Source organism: Poeciliopsis prolifica, unplaced genomic scaffold (genome assembly GCF_027474105.1).
Source record: "Poeciliopsis prolifica strain line A6 unplaced genomic scaffold, Auburn_PproV2 SCAFFOLD138, whole genome shotgun sequence".
Taxonomy (NCBI): Eukaryota; Metazoa; Chordata; class Actinopteri; order Cyprinodontiformes; family Poeciliidae; genus Poeciliopsis; species Poeciliopsis prolifica.
Genome location: NW_026562513.1, coordinates 303519 through 328003, shown reverse-complemented (window position 1 = coordinate 328003; position 24485 = coordinate 303519). Strand labels below are relative to the sequence as shown.

The 24485-nt window shown below is 43.1% G+C and overlaps 1 protein-coding gene, 1 long non-coding RNA gene and 1 pseudogene across 2 annotated transcripts; all 3 read right to left on the bottom strand.

The window, feature by feature from the left end:
* Positions 1-797: 797 nt before the first annotated feature.
* Positions 798-10485, bottom strand: LOC129355574 (B-cell receptor CD22-like; the record flags this gene model as incomplete). The annotated part of the gene is made up of 8 exons (XM_055025171.1): positions 798-1334; positions 1607-1774; positions 1864-1918; positions 2004-2082; positions 2205-2462; positions 3471-3731; positions 3827-3981; positions 10400-10485. Coding segments are annotated over 8 exons (1074 nt in total), but the record flags the coding sequence as incomplete, so codon positions are not given.
* A 5006-nt stretch (positions 10486-15491) lies between these two features.
* On the bottom strand, positions 15492-19055 carry LOC129355581 (uncharacterized). Its single transcript, XR_008605290.1, has 3 exons — positions 18898-19055; positions 16130-16175; positions 15492-15737 (listed from the first exon to the last, which is right to left on the bottom strand). It is a non-coding gene; the product is annotated as an uncharacterized LOC129355581 (long non-coding RNA).
* Positions 19056-19233: 178 nt separating this feature from the next.
* On the bottom strand, positions 19234-24481 carry LOC129355586 (stonustoxin subunit alpha-like; annotated as a pseudogene).
* Between the last annotated feature and the right edge of the window lie 4 nt (positions 24482-24485).

Genomic DNA, 24485 nt, shown 5'->3' with positions numbered 1-24485 from the left:
CCACCGTTATCATTATCATCATCACTTTAATCACCACCATCATCATCATTATCATCACCACCATCATCATCATCACCACCATCATCATCATCATCATCACTATAATCATCATCATCATCATCACTATAATCATCATCATCATCACCACCATCATTATCATCACCAACATCATCAACATCGTTATCATCAATAATTTGACTAACAAGAAACGTTTCAACAGTTCCTTTCATATTTAAGTGCTTAAAATCCATTTAAACATCAAAGGTACTTTAAGTGTGGGTTTGTTCTGCTGCAGAGGAAGCGGTTTCAACACTCTGGCCTAATTTTACATGTTCAGTGTGAGACTATTCTCTGTGATGGCAGCTCAGTGTGGGAGATGCATAAATAATTCAAATATATCAGACCTGCAGCTCTGGCTCCAACAGAGAGGCTGTTCTACAGAAACCAAACCGTCACAAACCGTTTGGTTCTCTGCATCTTTCTACAAAAGGCTCTGAAGTCATTTTCTCTTCCTTTCTGACGCTGTAATTTTACTGTTAAACACTAAATTTATGATTCTTCTCTCCTGACGTCGTCAGCAGCTCAGGAAGTGAAGAGGAACCTGATCCCGTCACTCAGACAGGATTTCTACGATATGAAATATAAAATCTTTCTTCGCTGTCTAAAGCTGAACTTGATATCGATGTGAACGTTTTCCAGAACAAACTTCAGTAAACCTGCAGAGACGATTCATGAATCTACAAACTCAACAGGTTTTTATAAACTCAGAGTTTAATTTAAATCATTTTTATCTCAAATGTTTTCCTGTAATGAGTGTTTTAGTCGGTGCCTGAGTAAAAACTGTTGTTTGTGTTGTTAACAGTAAACTGGCTCCATCTTGTGTTCCACTGAAGTATTAAATTATATATTTATGTAGTTCTCAGTTTTGACCTCTGCAGACAGAAATCAGACATTTGAAACGTTCTGGGTCCAGTTGAGCTCAGATTCTGGTTCTGCTGATCAGAGACGATCAGCAGAACTGTTCTGTTCTCTGTGTCTCTTCCTGAACGAACTGGAGCTGAAACCATCGTCCTGCAGAAACCAGCAGCCATCCCATAATAACACAGGAAACTAACGGTGTCCTGATGAAGAGCGAGGAAGATGATGGCTGCAGTCTCAGACCCTAAACATTCGGCGGCCCGTCTGGACCCAGAACATTTTTACTCTGGCAGTTCAGAGATGCAACATACAGAAGCTAAAAGGAAAATATGAGCGTAGGTAAAGTCGTTCAGGTCCTGTGTTGGTTGGTGCTGTAAAGTGCGGCTGGATCCTCTCTGCTGTCGTCATGTCTGGATCTGGGAGAGGAAGAGAAAACATGAGACTCTGAACAAGCAGCAGGAAATCATATGAAATGTTTTTGGATGAGTTTGGAGTCGTGTGACTGAACTGTTTCTGAATAAATCAGTTTGTCTTTAGAATAATAAACTGTAGAGTTTCATCACCAGACTCCGTCCGACTGAACTCAATCTGTTTGTCTTTATTTCTGCTTAAATGAACTGAATGGATCTGAACTTAGAGCGGTCCAGTTAAAGTCTGTGCAGACGTCTCGCTGTGAGCAGCGGCTCACCTCGGGGTGAAGGTGGCTCTCTGCAGCAGCTGCAGCTGCAGCAGCTGCTGCAGCAGCAGCGTCCTGGTATCTCTGGTTTCCTCTGGGACTCTGAGCTGCTCCGTCTGGCGGCTTCCTGATGAAGCGAACAGGGGCGTACAGAAGCTCATCCTGCTGCTCTGGATCCTCCTGAAGTCTCAGATGATGGCAGGTTAGCAGAGAAAAGGTTTTTACCTGAGAAAAAGAGTCCAAACCACAGGCTGCCAGAGCGTCCTCACCTGCTGCAGCTCGTCTGCTCTGAGCTCAGCTGTTTCCTTGCAGCTCCTCGTCTTCCTGCTCAGGACGATGATGAAGAGTACAACTTTAGTCTGACGTGACTGAATGAGTTAATGGTCATTAACGGATCAGAACCGCTCACCGGATCCACAGACACACAGAGAGGAAAACGACAGGAAGTAGAACAGCAGCACTTCCTGCAGCAGCTGCAGATCTGGATCCTGAACAAGAAAACTCAGTTACCAGAAACATGATGGAGGTTTTCACATTGCATTTAGACAGTTTGGATCAGAGTTCTGCTCTGGTTCTTGAGAAACCAGAGGAAGCTGAAGGTGAAGATGACCTTTGACCTCCAGGTGAACGGTGGAGCTCTGACTTCCTCTGGTGTTTTCAGCTTTACAGGAATAATTTCCACTGTGTTCAGGTCTGACGTCAGTGATGATGAAGCTCCGTCCTGAAGCTCTGGGAGAATCTTCATCCTCCTTGTACCAGGAGTAGCTAGCTGCTGGGTTAGCATCGCTGCTGCAGGTCAGAGTCACTGAACTTCCCTCCTCCACCTCAGCAGAGGGACTGACTGAGACGGAGGGAGGAAGAGGAGCATCTGCAGGAGGAGAACAGAAGAAAAAAGATTTTAAAAACATACATTTTTTAGATTAGATCAGAGCAGCAGAGATGAGAATAATTAGACATCTTAAGATTTAATAACTTCCACCATCAACATAATAGAGGAAAACAGGAACAAACACGTCATGATTAGAGACACTGAAGCCGCAGGAATACATTCCAGTCTGTCGTCTGTTAGGTTTATTTTATTCCAATTACAACTAAAACATCTAAATATGCAGTGCATAGATTACCCTGATCCTAACCCTAACCCTGATCCTAACCCTGACCCTGAGCCTAACCTAACCCCGAACCCTGACCTGTCATGGCAGAAATCAGACGGGTTTGATGAGCAGTGATGTGCGTCACACTGACGAACTGCATCTAGCAGCTGTAACACCTAAAATGTGTGTCAACATCCAAATGACCGTTTCTTCATGTTTTATATGTTTGAAATCAGAAAACTCAGAATCCACTTTGAGAATCGGATCTCAAACTGGTTCCTGATTCATTCTGATCAGTCACTTTCAGATGATGAATGTTATGGCCCGACAGCAACAAACCGTCTGTAATCCTAAATGTTCCTATTTATTAAGCAAAGGAATCGCTTGATGGTCATTTATAGTTTTCAAAAGGTTTAGAAAATGTCGATGAGCTGCCAAAGCAAAAAATATGAGTTTGTTTGTAATCTATGCATTGTAGCTCTATACTCTCGCTCAGAAGCAAAGGTTTCATTTTCCTCTGCTTCCCAAATAACACAAAAACGTTTTTATGAATTATATTTAATATTTGCAGCTTAAAATAAATAGTTTTTCAATCAACCATCAAATGCATCATCTCTGAGTTTATGATTGAAATCCTCAGTTCTCTCAGAACAAGCCAACATCACTGCATCAAGCTGAAAGGCTGGCTGGTCTGAAGTAATTGGGCATCGCTTGGTGACCTCTGACCCCAGTGGTCCTGTAAAAATCCCCAGAGATGAACGAATCAGATCAGCTTTACTCACATTTAACATCAATCCGTTTGAATTCAGACCATTTCCAGCCCAGCTGGTTTTCAGCTTTACAGATAAACATTCCAGAGTCAGAGGACTGGATGGAGCTGAAGACCAGCTGGGAGTCTTTACTGGGAGAACTGGTGATGCTCTCCTTGTACCAGGAGTAGCTAGCTGCTGGGTTAGCATCGCTGCTGCAGGTCAGAGTCACTGAACTTCCCTCCTCCACCTCAGCAGAGGGACTGACTGAGACGGAGGGAGGAAGAGGAGCATCTGCAGGGGAAACATGAAACCACTGAATGTTGTTATCAAGAATCATAAAGAATCAGATCAGATCAGCTGATGCTGCAGAAGCCGAGTGAACTCACAGACCGACGGAGACGGAAACTCCTGGTTTCCCTCCAGAGAGCAGGAATATGTGTCTGCGGGACGAACCGAGACAGAAACAGAAGGAGACGTTTGGTTCAGGATTTCCCGTCCGTTTCTGATCCAGATGTAGGACTGATGATCGGGCCGGCAGCTGCTGAGACATTTCAGATGAGCCCTGGTGAAACCCGCTTGGTACTCTGATTCCAGCAGCTGAACACGGAGAACTGAAACAAGATGAAGCTGCTTTTCGTCTCTTCATACGGTGGATGGAAAGCATGTCAGTGAAGCTTCACCTGCAACAGTCAGAGAGACTCCAGGAGAATAACTTCCACTGCTGGTCCTGAACCAGAACATCAGAACCAGAACATCAGAACCCGGTCAGTAGAACCAGAACATCAGGACCAGAACATCAGAACCCGGTCAGTAGAACCGGAACATCAGAACCCGGTCAGTAGAACCAGAATATCAGAACCAGAACATCAGAACCCGGTCAGTAGAACCAGAACATCAGAACCCGGTCAGCAGAACCAGAACATCAGAACCCGGTTAGAACATCAGAACCCGGTCAGCAGAACCAGAACATCAGAACCCGGTCAGTAGAACCAGAACATCAGAACCCGGTCAGCAGAACCAGAACATCAGAACCCGGTTAGAACATCAGAACCCGGTCAGCAGAACCAGAACATCAGAACCCGGTAAGCAGAACCAGAACATCAGAACCCGGACATCAGGACCAGAACATCGGAACCAGAACATCAGAACCAGAACATCAGAACCCGATCAGCAGAACCAGAACATCAGAACCCGGTCAGTAGAACCAGAATATCAGAACCAGAACATCAGAACCCGATCAGTAGAACCAGAATATCAGAACCAGAACATCAGAACCCGGTCAGCAGAACCAGAATATCACAACCAGAACATCAGGACCAGAACATCAGGACCAGAACATCAGAACCCGGTCAGTAGAACCAGAACATCAGAACCCGGTCAGCAGAACCAGAACATCAGAACCAGAACATCAGAACCCGGTCAGCAGAACCAGAACATCAGAACCCGGTCAGTAGAACCAGAACATCAGAACCCGGTCAGCAGAACCAGAACATCAGAACCCGGTTAGAACATCAGAACCCGGTCAGCAGAACCAGAACATCAGAACCCGGACATCAGGACCAGAACATCGGAACCAGAACATCAGAACCAGAACATCAGAACCCGGTCAGTAGAACCAGAACATCAGGACCAGAACATCAGAACCCGGTCAGTAGAACCGGAACATCAGAACCCGGTCAGTAGAACCAGAATATCAGAACCAGAACATCAGAACCCGGTCAGTAGAACCAGAACATCAGAACCCGGTCAGCAGAACCAGAACATCAGAACCCGGTTAGAACATCAGAACCCGGTCAGCAGAACCAGAACATCAGAACCCGGTCAGTAGAACCAGAACATCAGAACCGGTCAGCAGAACCAGAACATCAGAACCCGGTTAGAACATCAGAACCCGGTCAGCAGAACCAGAACATCAGAACCCGGTAAGCAAAACCAGAACATCAGAACCCGGACATCAGGACCAGAACATCGGAACCAGAACATCAGAACCAGAACATCAGAACCCGGTCAGTAGAACCAGAATATCAGAACCAGAACATCAGAACCCGATCAGCAGAACCAGAACATCAGAACCGGTCAGTAGAACCAGAATATCAGAACCAGAACATCAGAACCCGATCAGTAGAACCAGAATATCAGAACCAGAACATCAGAACCCCGGTCAGCAGAACCAGAATATCACAACCAGAACATCAGGACCAGAACATCAGGACCAGAACATCAGAACCGGTCAGTAGAACCAGAACATCAGAACCCGGTCAGCAGAACCAGAACATCAGAACCCGGTTAGAACATCAGAACCCGGTCAGCAGAACCAGAACATCAGAACCCGGTCAGTAGAACCAGAACATCAGAACCCGGTCAGCAGAACCAGAACATCAGAACCCGGTTAGAACATCAGAACCCGGTCAGCAGAACCAGAACATCAGAACCCGGTCAGTAGAACCAGAATATCAGAACCAGAACATCAGAACCCGATCAGCAGAACCAGAACATCAGAACCCGGTCAGTAGAACCAGAATATCAGAACCAGAACATCAGAACCCGGTCAGTAGAACCAGAATATCAGAACCAGAACATCAGAACCCGGTCAGCAGAACCAGAATATCACAACCAGAACATCAGGACCAGAACATCAGGACCAGAACATCAGAACCCGTCAGTAGAACCAGAACATCAGAACCCGGTCAGCAGAACCAGAACATCAGAACCCGGTTAGAACATCAGAACCCGGTCAGCAGAACCAGAACATCAGAACCCGGTCAGTAGAACCAGAACATCAGAAACCCCAGTCCAGCAGAACCAGAACCAGAACATCAGAACCCGGTTAGAACATCAGAACCCGGTCAGCAGAACCAGAACATCAGAACCCGGACATCAGGACCAGAACATCGGAACCAGAACATCAGAACCAGAACATCAGAACCCGATCAGCAGAACCAGAACATCAGAACCCGGTCAGTAGAACCAGAATATCAGAACCAGAACATCAGAACCCGGTCAGTAGAACCAGAATATCAGAACCAGAACATCAGGACCAGAACATCAGGACCAGAACATCAGAACCCGGTCAGTAGAACCAGAACATCAGAACCCGGTCAGTAGAACCAGAACATCAGGACCAGAACATCAGAACCAGAACATCAGAACCAGAACATCAGAACCCGGTCAGTAGAACCAGAACATCAGAACCCGGTCAGTAGAACCAGAACATCAGGACCAGAACATCAGAACCCGGTCAGCAGAACCAGAACATCAGAACCAGAACATCAGAACCCGATCAGCAGAACCAGAACATCAGAACCCGGTCAGTAGAACCAGAATATCAGAACCAGAACATCAGGACCAGAACATCAGAACCCGGTCAGCAGAACCAGAACATCAGAACCAGAACATCAGAACCGGTCAGCAGAACCAGAACATCAGAACCCGGTCAGTAGAACCAGAATATCAGAACCAGAACATCAGGACCAGAACATCAGGACCAGAACATCAGAACCCGGTCAGCAGAACCAGAACATCTCCAGGCCTTTCCCAGTTTCTTTCTGAATCTGATCCAGTTTTATTGCCCCTGATAAAACTCAAATAGTTCAGTTAAATTTGCTCCAATCGTTTCAGAGAAAGTTTCCTCCTGATTGTGAACTGATGAGTTCTTCTTCACTGATCAGTTGTACCTCAGCTCAATGATCATGTGTTTGATCAGATGTTTGGTTCTGATTGATTCATTCTGACGTTCGGACCTTTGGATCCTGAATGAGTCCGATCACCGAGCGCCTCCCTCGGGTGACCCCATGTGACCCCATGTGACCCCATGTGACCCCATGTGGTCCATCGGGGGTCTGTGAGCTGGCAGTCGGGTTCTGACCCGGTTCCTGTCTAATCTAGACGTTATATTTCTCTGCATGATTCTGATAAAAATGTGTCTGCAGTACCTGACCCACAGAGACCAGAACCTGACCCACAGAGACCAGAACCTGACCCACAGAGACCAGAACCTGACCCACAGAGACCAGAACCTGACCCACAGAGACCAGAACCTGACCCACAGAGACCAGAACCTGACCCACAGAGACCAGAACCTGACCCACAGAGACCAGAACCTGACCCACAGAGACCAGAACCTGACCCACAGAGACCAGAACCTGACCCACAGAGACCAGAACCTGACCCACAGAGATCAGAACCTGACCCACAGAGACCAGAACCTGACCTGCAGAGACCAGAACCTGACCCACAGAGACCAGAACCTGACCCACAGAGACCAGAACCTGACCCACATAGACCAGAACCTGACCCGCAGAGACCAGAACCTGACCCGCAGAGACCAGAACCTGACCCACAGAGACCAGAACCTGACCCACAGAGACCAGAACCTGACCCACAGAGACCAGAACCTGACCCACATAGCAGAACCTGACCCACAGAGAGCGGAGGAGGAAACTCATGACTCCTGGCACATTTCAGCTCGGCTCATTTCCTCTCCTGTCCCGCTGACAGCTCTGAAAGACTCTGGATGTAAAATATTTCTCTGGTTTGTGTCTTGAAACAAAAATGACTGAAATGTCTGTGATGTTTGTCTACAGATGATGTGGTGAGAAACCTCCATGTTCAAAACTCCTGCAGTCTGGTTGACTTGTCAGGAAAATCAGAACCAACTTGTTTCCTGCCAGCAGAGGAAACTTTGACGCGACCCGGTCCGATCGATGAAGAACTCTGTGGTTCTGGGTATCGTTGTGGTTGCATGATACCCGGGTGTGTGCGTCACAAAGAGCGTCATGAAACCACAAGTGGAACATTTTAGTTTGTATTTAGACTCGTTTGAACTTTCTAAGACTTAGCCAACAATGTGTTTGATGGATCAACATTTTTAGATTTTGTTCCTACAGTAAAATTTAAAAAAGCTACATCCAAATCTTTAAGGCTTCCTGCAGAATTTCACTCTGCCTTTAACGAGTCTCTAAGATATCTACTTAATGTTTCTGAGCAAGCTCTGCACTGGTGGCGTCACTCTGCTGTCTCCATCACTCTGCACACAGCCCTGACCCATCTGCAGCATCCCAACACCTACGTCAGGATGCTATTTGTAGACTTCAGCTCAGCATTTAACACCGTCATCCCAGACAAGCTGGTGCTGAAGCTACTCAAGGTGGGGCTGCCTGCTTCACTGTGCCACTGGATCAGAGACTTCCTCACCAACAGGCCTCAGGTGGTGAGAATAGGTGGCTCAACATCGTCCCCACTGGTCCTCAACACAGGCACACCGCAGGGCTGTGTGCTCAGCCCAGCTCTCTTCACCCTGTTTACACACGACTGCGTTGCCATCCACCCCACCAACACAGTCGTCAAGTTCGCGGACGACACAACAGTAGTGGGTCTCATTTCAGACAACAACGAGACCCCCTACAGAGAGGAGATTCAGCAGCTCACTCAGTGGTGTTCAGCCAATAACTTGGTGCTGAACACAGGGAAGACCAAGGAGGTCATTGTGGACTACAGAAGGTCCAGGAGGACGGGTCACACTCCCCTTCTCATAGATGGAGAAGAGGTGGAGCGTGTGGACAACATCAAGTTCCTGGGCCTCCACATCACGTCTGACCTCTCCTGGAATACCAACACCTCCCACCTGGTGAAGAAAGCACAACAAAGGCTCTTCTTCCTCAGGAAACTGAGGGGCTGGACTTTCCTCACGGCTGCTCGTGAACTTTTACAGGGCGACGATCGAGAGCATCCTCTGCCTCAACGTGACTGTGTGGTATGGTGGCTGCACAGCACTGGAGAGGAAACAACTGACACGGGTGGTGAGAACAGCACAAGGCATTGTGGGATGCCCCTCCCGGACCTGGACTCTATTTACATGGGCCGGGTCAAGAAGAGAGCTGGATCCATAGCCATGGATTCCAGCCACCCGGGCCACAGTCTGTTTGTGCCGCTGCCATCAGGCAAGCGGTTCAGGAATATACGGACTACAACAAACAGACTGAGAAACAGTTTCTTCCCCACAGCCGTCAGAGCCATTACTCCCTGCCGCCCCCTCCCACACATATCATAACCTCACATACACCCCCCACCCCCACACAGCCATATTGTTCTGCACTTGCACTGTCACATCATCTGCACTTTACCATAATTGGACCTGCTGCTTCTTCTTTGCTGTGGTTGAGTGCCTTTAGTTAATTTTAGTGTATATATTATTATTATTGTGTGTTTGTTTATTTAATATTGTATATTTTGACTTTTTGCACGGGAGTTGCAATAGAAATTTCGTTGAATCCTGTTCAATGACAATAAATGCTATTCTATTCTATTCTGCTGCGCTCTCCTCATGCTGCTGCTGGAACCTGCAGGATTAACTGAAGCTGCAGCTGAATCGCTTCATTTCTGGATTATCTGCTGAAGCAGAGAAGATGAAACATGAACACATTCATATTATAACGTCTCTGATGTCATGCAAACATTTTCCTTGCTCATTTAATGGAAGCCACTTTATTTCATTTGCACCTTAAGGTACAAACTAAGACATATTCAGTTACAGTTGGCCAACCTGATATTCCCTCTAAAACGTTGGCAGCGAGAGAATATTATATTTTAGACAATAAACTGATCCAACAAGTGAATCGGACATGGCGGTAACTGAACTGAGGGTCGCTGAGGGTCAAAGGGCGCAGGGGCCTCTGGATCTCAGGCTGCGTTCACACTGCAGACTGAAGTGACCCAATTCCAATTTCATTGCCAGAACCTGCATCTGATCTTTTCATGACAGTCTGAACAGCTCAGGTCGGATTATTTTCCAATGCGACCCATCAGACCTGATGGCAGCCAGAAGCTGCAGAAGATCTTTGACAGCAAAGCTGGTTTACTGGAGTAGCTAACAGCTAGCCTAGCTTCGCCCTAACGCGACAGAAAACAAGCGCACAGTCCAACAGCTTCAAGCCGAAACTCACCTTGTGCTGCTAACTTACTTATTAGTGTTTAGCAGGATTCCTCCAGGCAAGTCTGAGCTGACTCGCTGAATCCAGCTGCCTGTAGCTCCTGCTGCTAGCGCCCATCAGCTCTTCTTCTTCTTCGCTGCTTGTGCTGCCTTCAAAGACCATCCTGCTGTAGGAAAATACACTTTTCACTAGTAATTCCCAACAAATGAAAGATAGCTTAGTTTAAACAATGCGAACAGATTTTTAATAACTTTATATGAACTTTGGAATTTTAATTGAAATAAAAGGATAGAATAAATGAACTCATCCTTTGGATATTTATTAACTTAGGCTTTTCTTTACTATCTTTCTTTACACATTATTTAAAACCCAGATGACGTCATAGGATTGACCCAGGCAGCTGGATCATAGGATGGTCTAGCGCCCCCCAGTGGCCATTTATTTGTTAACAGAGACACAATATTGAAGAGATGTAATACCACATATCAACCGGAAGAGGGCGCCAACAGCCCAGCAGGCCGCTGATCCGCCCTGATTGAAGGATTTGAACAGTTTCCATGGATCCGGGCTTCAACAGAACCGAGTTCAGGTCAGAGTTGTGTGTTGGTGGAGAATCGGTTCTGTTGGGTTTTCAGCCTGAGCTGATCTGAAACCAGCAGAAACTCCATCAGTCTGAGGCTCCAGGTCAGCAGGAGTCTGACCCGCTTCATGTTTCGCTCATTAAACTCTAAAACATCTGCAGTAAATATGAAATATTTCGTCCAGACTAAATGACACTCAGATTCACTTCATAATTTGTTTATTATACAGGATAAACATTAAAATATGGAAATGAAACATGTAAGGGATTTACATTCAAAGATTAAAATAAAATCACATTGAATTGTTTATGTTCAGTTTCTCTGTGAGATCAACAGCGGTCGATGTTCTCCATCTCTTCCCTTTGGGTGGAGCAGGTCAGTGAACCACGACACTTTACTGTCTCATAACTTGATCCTTGAACGCTTTGCAGCAGATATTCTTCACTTGTCTGAAAGAAATCAAATAATACAGCTTGGTTATAGAGTCCAAAAATAATCCAAAATATATAGAGATATTTGCTTTTTGTTGATGCAAAATAGCAAGAAATTTAACAAACATGATAAATGATTTTGAATGTTTAGATCATATTTTATAGATCTACCAGAGAGGAGCTGCAGTTCTGAGGCGAAGTCTCTTGGTTTGACTGAGACCTTAGAGGATTTCTAACATGACAACCTGTTGGTGTTACGCAACATCATCAGCAGAGGATAATGTTGAAGGAATAATGTAGCAAATATGATCAAAAAGACTTTTTCATATGTACCTTTTTTCCTTTTTTTGCAACAGGCGAAAAGACCTGTAGCAGCAATGATGACCAGAGTGGCAGCAATGATCCCCCAATCACCGGTCCAACCCAAAGCTTCACTGTTCCTGAAAACCAGCAATAATTCAAAATATTTATCACCATGAAAACTTCATAAAACAGAAATTAACCCAGAGAAACAGATGTGATCAGGTAAAGCTTCACTCTAATACAGAGCCTAATCCTAATTTCCACCAGAAGGAGGGAATTTATTAATAAATCTGTTTCCTGGCTGCTTTCAGCTCTGATGTTGATCAGAACTGAGGAAACTGAGCTGCATGTTCCTCAGACTCTGATTCTTTTACCTGCGTTGCGACACGTCAGCCGCTGGGAGTCCAGAGCTTTTCTCTGCTGGCTGACGGGGTTTTGTGCCTGGCAGCTGTAGGTGGAGGAATCCTCCGCCTGGATGTGCAGCGGCAGAGCGAGGACGGAGACGCTCTGGTTGCTGATGCAGCTGACGTTGGCGTTTCCTCTGAACCAGGTCAGGTTCACTCCAGGCCCGTTGTCCACTGAACAGGTCAGGCTGCAGCCTCTGTGGGTTGGTGGAGCCGTCTGCTTGGTGATGTTGGGAACAGAAACCGGATCTGAAGGAGAAGAAACCATGAAGTTCCCACAAAACAACATCCAATGCAAAAGCAATGAGAAAATAATCAGAGGAGCTGTCAGAAGTTTTCTGTTTCATCCCATTTTCCAAAAAGGAAATCATGAATTTGAACTTTAGTTGAATTAATGTGTTTCTGTCATTTTTGGCTGAAACCAAAATGAAGGTAAATAATCAATCAATCCCTGAGTTCAGATTTAGTCTGCAGGATAAATTCAAAGTTTAACATTTTAAACATCCAGAACTGACGATGAAAGGCTGGTTTTTCATACCATTAGTTAGGATATTAAAACAAATTTAAAAATTTCCCAGAAGTTTTGCTTGGTGTTTTTTTTTTTTTTTTTTTTGCCAACTTGTTTCTGGTTTTCTGCTGAGTGGAAAAACTCTTTGAACCTGTCAGGTTGCTGGGAGTTATAGTTACAGTTCCTACACTGATGAGCTTTTATTTCTGATCATCTTGACTTCAAACCTTTCAAAGATTACATCATGCATAATGTTAACACTGAAGGAAGCAGAAAAAACACTGAAAATGGGACAAAACTGAGGATCAGGAGCTCAGAACATGAGGCAGGAGAAATAGAAAATAAATGGTACAGAAGAAAAGTTAGTGACAATCAGCTGTAAACTTCTGGACTAAAGTAATTTATGTTTTATGCTGAACTGTTCACAGATATATGTGATGCAGTTTCCATCATCTGCTCCTCTGCAGACAGGATTTCTTCTGTTTCCATTGGCAGCAGAAATACTCCACTCTCTATGATATGGTCAATAAAAATGTTCTGGAAAAGTATTAATAAAAACAGTTTTAAAATGATTAACCACAGTTTTTATGAGGCAAAGAGTTATTTTACCAGGAGTGTTGAGATTAAGATATCACATTATTATTTTTAGTAATTTTGTAGAAAAGCTTCATGAGTTTCAGTGGATCCATAATACTTACCGAACACGCTGACGTCGTACATTTCTGAAATGTATGGATATCCACCCTGCAATATCCTAAAATAATATTTTCCACTGAAGCTTTTTGTGATCTGAAGGATTGTCAGGGCTCCGTTAGTTAGATTAAGAATCACATTATCAAAAATATCTCCATGATGACTGTGGCGTTTTTTATTGTTGGCGATTTCTCTATCAGGAAACAGTTTGCCGAACAACCAGGAGATTTCATGATCCTCCTCCAGTTTTTGCAGTGTGGATCTCAGAGTAACATTGAAGCCCACCGGAAGATTCACATAACCATCTGAAAAATCAGAAACACAATGTTAATTTATTATTTTGAGTGATTCTTTTTTTAACATTCTTTATTTAAGAACGTTATGAATCCAACACACATGCATATTTATACTTGCACTTACAAAGGACAACAGAAAAGCGAGAGAGACAAAAAGGTTCTCAGCAAACATTTAAATCCATTTCTCAGAAAGTTTCTCATGGCTCACATGACAGATAGGTGAACATATCCAGACTAACAACTTTTTATAACCCATAGGACTTTGATGCTATGGGTTAGCATAGCATTATAATGCTATGGGTTAGCATAGCATTTTCATTGCTATGGGTTAGCATAGCATTATAAGGCTATGGGTCAGCATAGCATTATGCTTGGGTTAGCATAGCATAATGGGTTAGCATAGCATTATAAGGCTATGGGTTAGCATAGCATTATAAGGCTATGGGTTAGCATAGCCTTATAAGGCTATGGGTTAGCATAGCATTATAATGCTATGGGTTAGCATAGCATTTTCATGCTATGGGTTAGCATAGTATTATAATGCTATGGGTTAGCATAGCCTTATAAGGCTATGGGTTAGCATAGCATTATAATGCTATGGGTTAGCATAGCATTTTCATGCTATGGGTTAGCATAGTATTATAATGCTATGGGTTAGCATAGCATTATAATGTTATTGGTTAGCATAGCATTTTCATGGTATGGGTTAGCATAGCATTATAAGGCTATGGGTTAGCATAGCATTTTCATGCTATAGGTTAGCATAGCATTATAAGGCTATGGGTTAGCATAGCATTATAAGGCTATGGGTTAGCATAGCTGAAGTCCACACTCTCAGTGTATGAACCTCATTCTGTATGGGGTCCATTTTCACATGAAGTTTTGCTGTTATTCTTTGCATTATATTCACATTCTTTCCTCAGTCTTTCTGCTATTGTTGAAGGGTGGGAGGTAAAAGCTTGAGCAGCACAGAGTTATCATTTTCCTTGCAACCAGCAACAGAATCTGTAGTAACTGGACGTCAAACCCAGTTTTTAATGCAGTGGGTTCAGTGGAAACGTCGACTAAAATATTTATTGAATTTCTGTCTGAACTCCCTGCCAGAACAGAATCAGCCCCAAAATATGTGAGTGATTCCCAATCTGGTGACAATTCCTCCAATTGTTCCTCCAATTGTTGGTTTAGAAAACTGAAAGGTGTTTTGAAGAATCTTATTCTTAATTTCCTGTCAAATTTCTTCCAACCTGGACTACAGGTGATCTACTTACCACTTTTGCTTTGTATCTATAGAACTGTCAGAGAAATGCATCTGTACATGTTTATATACATTAGATATAATCTCCCTATTATTATTTTTAATGAATCTGTAGAAAAGCTTCATGAGTTTCAGTGGATCCAAAATACTTACCGAACACGCTGACATCATATATTCCTGAAATGTATGGATATCCACCCTTCAATATACTAAAATAATATTTTCCACTGAAGCTTTTTGTGATCTGAGGGATTGTCAGGTCTCCATTAGTTAGATTAAGAATCACATTATTGAAAATATCTCCATGATGACTGGAGTTTTTTTTATTGTTGGCAATTTCTCTTTCAGGACACAGTTTGCCGAACAACCAGGAGATTTCATGATGGTGCTTCAGTTTTTCCAGTGTGGATCTCAGAGTAGCATTGGAGCCCACCGGAAGATGCAGTTCAACAGCATCATTGTTTTCTGAACAATAGGAGAAAAATATAATTTACATTATAAGTGCAATAAAACTATAAATGAAGCTAAAAAACAGGATTCCAGTCTTTCTTTCATTGCGTGTTTTTTCATTTATGTTTCTCACCTTTGACCTCCAGTTCCACGATGTGGTGAGAGATTTTTCTCCCTTCTCTGGAAAAAAAACCCTTCCTTTGTCACAAAGATTGAGGTTTGAAATTGTGATTGATCCAGTTTTTACATCCGTATCCAGGCGACCTTCAAATCTGGTTCTGTTCATTTTCTTGATCTCTCCAGTCACATCTATTATTTTCTCAGTTTGATTATTTTGCATAAAAGTCCAGTAATAGGAACTAATCTGAGGTCCAGGGATGTTTGGTTGGAAGGTGACATTTTGTCCTTCAAACTTTGTAATTGCAGTTTCCAGAAAAGGCAGAAAACCTAAAAGGAAAACATATTTGAGAATTTTAAAGGAAATTATTAAAATTCCCTGTTACTGTCACAGATAACAGGAATTAAATATGATAAGATATGAAGTTATGGTTCGCTGATTTAATCACCAAGAGTTGCTCTTAATTTTTATTTTAACTGTTAGATTCAAATATTACATTTAGAATAAATGCATTCAGGATTTAATGTTATGAATAGATTGGATCCAACATGAAGGAAGTTGGTGATGAAATATTTATTCATCAGGTTGATAGAAATGATCTAAAGCTGAGCAGAAATACACAAGAAAATGAAAATAAACCCAAACACTGAAACAAACCAGGATCCTGACATTTAAAATAACTCAATTTATTTGTCCATAACCATAAAAAGGTTTTATTTACTTAACGTCAGAATGAAATGTAGAGTCGGCCTCATTTCTTCTCCTCCCTGTAAAACAGAAACATTGATAACCTGAGAATGACGGCCTTAAATACTGAGGAGGCTGAATGCAGACAGAAAGACCTGCAGCCTGTCGACAGGCTAATGAGCTAACAGGCTAATGAGCTAACAAGCTGATGAGCTAACAGGCTAATGAGCTAACAAGCTGATGAGCTAACAGGCTGATGAGCTAACAGGCTGAAGAGCAAACAGGCTGAAGAGCTAACAGGCTGATGAGCTAACAAGCTGATGAGCTAACAGGGTAATGAGCAAACAAGCTGAAGAACTAAAAGGCTGATGAGATAACAGGCTAATGAGCTAACAGGCTAATGAGCAAACAAGTTGATGAGCTAACAGGCTGAAGAGCTAACAGGATGATGAGCTAACAAGCTGATGAGCTAACAGGATGATGAGCTAACAAGCTGATGAGCTAACAGGCTAATGAGCTAACAAGCTGATGAGCTAACAGGCTAACAGGCTCATCAGCCTGAGCTAACAGACTGATGAGCTAACATGCTCATGAGCTATCAGCCTGATGTTAGCTCATCAGCCTGAGCAAACAAGCTGATGAGCTAACAACAGGCTACAGGTTCAGGAAGAGGAGAGGAGAGAGGAAGCGGCACAGCGGGCGAGGGAGAACAAACTGGGAAACAGAAAATAAATCTAACTTAAAAATAATTGGACCAAACGGACATAAACTAAAATAACTAAGAAACATCTGAAACAAAGAAAAAGGGAAACGACCAGTGACTTCACCAAAATAAGAAACAAAATGCAGAAACTGGAATAACTAAGAAAGGTCTAGCCAAAGTGAAACAGAAACATAAAAGAGGAAACAAGCAAAACCCAAATAAACAACCAAGATCACAAGTTTAACCCAAACAAGAAGAATTTACAGTTTCATATTTCACTGTTTGGTATTATATTAAAGATTATATTAAAGATTATATTAAAGATTAAATTAAAGATTATATTAAAGATTAAATTCCTCACATTGTCCAGTTCTCTCCTTTGTTTCCTTAAGTTAAATTTAAAAATTGCTAAGAACATTTTATGTTTATGTTTTTACTCATTTTATCTCATGAATATATAAAACAGTTTTTTTCCAGACTAAATATTATTAATGGAGCCTTTGACATAAAAATCCAATCAGCTGCTGGAACTTTTCCTGTTTCTGGTTCAATCCTGACATCATCATTATTCTAACTGACAGTAAAACTGCAGTTTCTGTTTCTGTCAGCATTTCGACCCACTTTGGTTTCAGACTCTGGACTCTGAACTGGAAACACAAAAAATGCTTTTTAAGTGAACTCCTCTGTTGTTCTGTTCTATAAAACTGTTCATAGAGATTAGAGATGGTTTGGAAAACAGGAATCATTTCATTTGTTTGTTCGTCATGAGAAACAGAAAGAAACCGACTTCATTCACCAGGAATGTTTAGATTCCTCTAAAAAAGACGATGATTTCTGTCCCACTGAGGCTTTCTGTGATCTCTGTAACGTCACTGATATTAATATTTCATGATGGAGTGAAACCAATAATTAATAGCTGACAAATAAAATAAGTGAATATTGTGACCGAGGTGCAGCATTAAATTTGCAGTTTGAATAATTTGTATAAATGCATTAATTCCTCTGTGAAATGTGTTAAAACACAGAATGAGATAAATGTGACTCTTTAATGTTCGACATTTAAAGCTTCATCAATAAAATAGAAATGAGTCAGTAATTTGTACACTATTGGAAATGTTTTGTTATTTCAGTTACATTATTGATAAGTTATTATAGCCGCTTCAATTAATGAATATTTGCACCAAAGTGATTTTACTGATTTTATTAATTTACTATTTTTATTTCTTATCACTGTCCATGTAATGCCTTCATATTCCAGGTAAATGTTATTCATTAAACCACAAGTGACCAAAAAGCCCCAGCAGCTCAAGTTTAATCCAGATTAACCGTCTGAGACGCAGTTTGGCAAAAATCTACTGATGAGAAACAAAAGTTTTACTTTTGTTCATGAAGTTTGTCCTGAAAAATGAGTTTTCCTTCCTGTTGACGACATGAAGATGATCAACATAAATCATTATCCAGAAAAAGTTTATTTGACTCCTGATAAATTTAATGAGGAATTTAAAAACTGTCAGTAGAGAAACATTCGTTGGCTTTACTGTTCAGATGTTTCCTTAATATTATTATTCTGTGTCTGTTTTCTGTTAGTTTTCTTTTTCTTTAGTTTAGATTAGACTTCAATGTCACATAATTAATTGAACTTTTAATCGGGTCTAAAGGAGAATCAGTCGAATGAAGAGGAAGCTGGAAATTCATCAGCTGATTAACAGAAATGAAAAAACTGAATCAGTTTCATTATTTTATTGTTTTGTTTCTCAGATTCAGCAACAAACTGCAGAAAATGCAAATCAAACCATTTTAACATTTCAAACACAAAGTTTGAGTTTTTTTACCTAAACATGTAAAACCTTCAAATCATATAAAAACAATTAATTTTAATTTGACAAAGTCCTGAATTCAAACTGTCAGTTTCTAAGTTTCTGTGATGAATCTTTTTCTACAATGTTTAAATATTTCTAATGGTGAAAACATCAAAACTCTTCAATGTTTTATAATAGGAAATAATCTGAGATAAATATAGATTATTGATTTTCCTAATCAATCAGAAAACGTTATAAACAAGTTCAGATTCATATTAAAACGATAAAAGACAAACAAACCTTTAGCTGGTTTGTCTTATTTCAGCCGCTGAGATTTGAACAGGAAGAAGAGAATCTGTTTCTGCCGTCACTTTCACTTTGAAACGTCTTTTAAAGGCTTTTTGCTGCGTCAGCAAAACGGCCACGACCCGGTTCTGTTGGGGAGAAACCCGGTTCTGCTGAGACCCGGTTCTGCTGAGACCCGGTTCTGCTGAGACCCGGTTCTGTTGAGGAGAAACCCGGTTCTGCTGAGAAGAAACCCGGTTCTGTTGAGACCCGGTTCTGTTGAGACCCGGTTCTGGTGAGACCCGGTTCTGCTGAGACCCGGTTCTGTTTCTTCAGGATTAAATGTCCTGAACTGTAAACAGATGATCTGAACTTTGTACTTTAAAACTGAACAAACAATTTTTGTTCCAACAAGAAGCTGCTAAAAATGAAGGTTTATAGTTTTTTATTTCAGGATTTTAAAAACACAGAAAGATAAAAGTCAGTGATTCCGGTTTGGACTCTCATTTATCAGCAGGTTCTGTTCAGCCTGGTGGAGGCAGAAAGTTTCTGCAACGCTGGAAAAACTTTGCAAACATTTTGAGTCGTTTCGTTCATAAATCATCATTTCCTGTAAAAATGAGTTTCTCTGTAAGTTCACTGTCAATATAAAGATTTAACACAGAATCACATTTATGTTGTTACATTGTTGATCTTTTGATTATATTTAGCTTGTAATAATAAAAACGTAACAATAACTTCAGAATGATTATTTTCATAAAACCTAAAACAAAGTTCCTGTTTTCTCTCTTGATCTTCATCAGTCTGAATCATTTGTATTTCTCTCATTAATGATGAGTTACTGAATGAACTGATGAATATCAGATCCATTCAATGAAGGATTTAGATCATGCAACACAAAATGCAAAACGTCCAGGATGTCATCGGTGGGTTGCTGGTTCAAGTCCCACTCTGTCTGCCTCTGTGTCCTTGGGCAAAAGGTCAGAGGTCAGTCTGACAGACTGGTGCTCCTCAGACCACCTGCGACTGTAACGTAGCACCGTGAGTAAGGTGAATAAATTCATTTATCAGGTGAATAAATTCATTTATCAGGTGAATAAATTCATTTATCAGGTGAATAAATTCATTTATCAGGTGAATAAATTCATTTATCAGGTGAATAAATTCATTTATCAGGTGAATAAATTCATTTATCAGGTGAATAAATTCATTTATCAGGTGAATAAATTCATTTATCAGGTGAATAAATTCATTTCTGATTCCAGACAGAAGGATCTCCCATCATATGATCAAATCCTTTTGCTTCTGGAGGATTTTGCTAAAGTTCTCATCACTGATGTGATTCAAGCAAACAAAGGACAGAACATTTACAAAAATCAAAATATAAAGCGACATTTTGTGCTGAGGATGTAATGAAATATGTAGTTTATTACACCAACAGCTCAACGCTGTTCACTTTTCCACTTTGGCATCTTTAAAGCTGGAGCATCAAATCACTGTGAGAAATAAAATGGTGGATTTGTGAAAGTGTTCAGTCCCAATATTTCCACAGCAGACATTGGGGCTGATGGTTGAAACACAGAACAGAGAAAACAGAACCGACTGGAAAGTATGACCCAAACAGAAAGTGAAGGTATAACAGACTGAGACTAAATTTAATATTTACAAACTGAGTATAAGAGCTGAAAAGTGGATTTCATCTGATTAGTTTCCTTTAAACTGGGCTGAACGTAACATAGTTATTTTTGCCCCAGATGTAGAAACCCGGGTAAAGAGGAGCAGAGAATCGGTTCTCAAAGGTGTAGAGATGGGTCAGAGTGTCGGAGGACACCTGGTAGAAGGACAGCGTCCCAGCGGCCCAGTCCAAGTAAACCCCGACTCTGTTGCATCCAGCAGGGAGAGCAGCGGACCAGGTCTTACTGCGCCTGTGCCACGCGCGCAGACCGCCGCCATTAACGCCAAAATACCAGGAGACATCATTATATCCAAACCCAGTGTTCCTGCCGCTTCCTTTCCTGGGAATGCTTTCATAGGCGAGACCGATACCCAGCTCTTTGGAAACCTCGCTGCTCCACACCGCCTCAAAGTAGTGGCGGCCGCTCAGGCCCTGGCTGCAGAGAGCCTGCGGGTACGAATCAAAGCGCTTCTCTGTGGCAGGGTACGTCTGCCTGGATCCACACGTCGCCTTTTTGCCTCCTCCAGACAGAAGGAGGTTCCCATTCGCCGTTTCTGGGTCCAAAGCCAGATGACAGGAATCTGTTGGATAAAACAGAGCAGTTCATCTGAAGCCTTGTGGCTCATCTGTGAGCAGGAACCAGCAGTTTGACCCGCAATGAAGATCCTTTAAATAAAAAACGTTTCCCTTCATTTTTGTTTACAGTTGAAACCAGAAGTTTACATACTGCAACGGTCAAATCAACGGATTTTATTTCAGTCATGAATAAATTCTATAAAGTGTCTCTTCACTTCATCATTACTGGACTTAATAAACTGATTGCATCTGGTAAATCTGATCAACTTTCTTCATGTAACTTAAGAGAAGTGGAGATGAACTAGTCTGTACTTACACCACACCAGGTTCTGTTTCTGCGTCACGTTTCTCACTTGATGAATTTCAGGTCTGGAGAAGTCTTGGGTTTTCTTCACACCTTTCCTGTAATGGTGGACGGTTGCTCCTCTGAGCTCCTCGTTCGGCAGAGCGGTGATGAGGAAACTGAAGCCGCTGCTGCTCTTCAGGCCTTCAGCCGTTTCTGAGATCATGTTGGCTTTCTGCTTCATGTCTCCTAAGACCTCGTCTGAGAAGAACCACTGGTCTCTCGCTGGTGGAGCCACGTTGGCTGGAGTTTCACTGAAGAAACCGTCCATCTGCTCCATGTAGGCGTCACGAGTTTGAATGGAGGTGAAGACGAAGCACAGGACGTCTTCTGCACCCAGAACGTGTCTGTCCAGGTCTGACTCGTCCAGGATGACCCTGATCCCCTTCATGATGTCCAAGCAGGATGTGATGACGTTGATTTCTCTGTCTAAATAATCCAGCCACATGTCTAAGTTTTTCCGGCTGAACGGCGTCTTCTCCTGCTCATCAAGGAAGTTTTCTAACGATTCTTCTTCTTTACCTTCCCGGATCAGAGGAACTTCCTCCTGCAGGGTCTGCTGGACTGTTTCCAGGTAATTTTCACAGAGATGTTGGAAACTCTTCAGCTTTGTGCGAATCTGTGGGAAAGTTTTCACCGCTTCCTTTTCCATGGCCTCGTTGCATCTCATCTGTATTTCTCTGACTCCTCTCAGAACGTTGTCGGCCTTTCTGATCAGGCCGACAGAAAGGTCGTCCTTCAGCTGAGCTGCACATGAATCCAGGGTCTTCAGAGGAGTCAGCCAAACTTTAACTGGAACTGATTTCTCTCCATCGTCTCCCAGAAGCGCTGGGAGTTTCCTGCAGGCGTCTGCTGCCTCCTCAAAGGTTGCAGGGTTCCTGTCCAGAATGAAATCTCCATAAAATTTACAGGTGAACTTCTCAATGATGTTTTTTTTCTTCTTCTCTCAGATTTCTGACTGCGTTTCCTTCAGGATCCAGTTTTGGGATCCTCTGCACTAAGCTGTGCATGGCTGTCTCCATGCTGTGCAGGCTGCTGCTGTCTAACCTCTGGCTGTCAAACACAAAGAAAGCGTTGGCCCCGTGAAGGACGCCGCTGACCACATGCGTAGCTCTGCTGTTCTTAATCACGTCTCTAACTTGCAGCTTTTTGGCTTCTGCGTGATTCAGATCCAGTCGTTCATAAGCCGCTGTTGCTTTGTAGTGAAGGACGACTCTGCTCTGGTTCCTGAACTGCTTGTGATCGTTCAGATAGCTGGCAGATCCTCCAGCTTCAACCAGACCGCTGCGAACGCTGAGAATGAGCGACGGGTCGGCGCTCAGCAGAGACGCTTCGGTTTCGATGGAGTCTGAGGCCGAAGAGTCATAAATGCTGCTGCGCTGGACCGTCCTTACCGATACCTTTTTAATCGTTTCTCTGTCCCACAAAGTGAAATCTGTAAATAAATGAATATCTGTTGATTTTCACCAGAAGTTCATGTTTATGCATCATTGACAATCGTTTCACTCAAAGGTTCCTGAACATTGAAACAAGAGGATCAACGACGTTTTGATTTGAAAAAATTGGATTTCTAGAACAAATAAACCATAAAAATAAAGATAAAGCAACACATTGATGATTCCAGAATGAAATCCCTCAGATGCTTATCAGAACCAAATAAGTTGCCAGTCAAATATAGTTTATTTTTATTTTATGACAGAATCAGGTTTCGCTGGTCAGATGTCCGTCTACATCGGTGTGGGCGACTCCAGGCCTGGAGGCCTGATGTCCTGCAAACTATAGATGTGTCTCTAGTTCAACACAGTGAGGTCATCAGCAGGACTCTGGACCTGACTGCACTTAGGAGGCGCTTAAACTATTGGACTGAAGCATGTTGAGACTCTCAGAGTCGCAGGACTCCAGCCCTCGAGGATTCCCCACCGCTGGTCTCCGTCCTGCAAACTCTGGGTTGTTGTCATGCAGATGTAATCAGAGTGATCAAGAATTTGAAACAGAACATTTTTATATCTTTGCTGGCCTCAACAGTCCATTTGACAAAGCAGCTGCTACCTGCGAGCGTACGGGCCAGAGCCCTGCAACCAGAGTCCTGCAGCCAGAGCCCTGCAACCAGAGCCCTGCAGCCAGAGCCCTGCAGCCAGAGCCCTGCAGCCAGAGCCCTGCAGCCAGAGCCCTGCAGCCAGAGCCCTGCAACCAGAGCCCTGCAACCAGAGCCCTGCAACCAGAGTCCTGCAACCAGAGCCCTGCAGCCAGAGTCCTGCAGCCAGAGCCCTGCAGCCAGAGTCCTGCAACCAGAGCCCTGCAGCCAGAGTCCTGCACCCAGAGCCCTGCAGCCAGAGCCCTGCACCCAGAGTCCTGCAGCCAGAGCCCTGCAGCCAGAGCCCTGCAACCAGAGTCCTGCAGCCAGAGCCCTGCAGCCAGAGTCCTGCAACCAGAGTCCTGCAGCCAGAGTCCTGCAGCCAGAGTCCTGCAGCCAGAGTCCTGCAGCCAGAGTCCTGCAGCCAGAGTCCTGCAGTGTTTAGATGTGTCTCCAATGAAACAGTGAATGTTTCTCATGCAGCTCAGCTCTGCTAATGAGCTTCACATGGAGCCAGTGTGTTGAAGCAGAGAGACTTTTAAAAGCTGCAGGACATCTTGAGGCCTGGATGTGTATGAATGCAGATCTACTATAAGCTCAAGGAATCATTGTCATGGACCATGCAAAGCATCATGGGACATAGGAATAGGATGGACTGCGTGGAAAATATCCGTTATAATGTTCCACTGTAACGTTGGTTAAACCAGACAGACAAAAACCAGTTTATTCCAGAAGACTTTACATAGACCTGCAGCTGTTTTAATGTTCCTCCTCACATTCAGGGTGTCGGTCATAAATATTTAATCTTCTGACCTGGGATGAGTTCATCCTGTCGAGCATCGTACAGCATTCCCAGAGCGAAGGGCCGACCCAGAGCGGCCGCCTGCCTGTGATCTGAGGCCATGTCTCCAACCTGGAAGGACAGAGTCATGAGT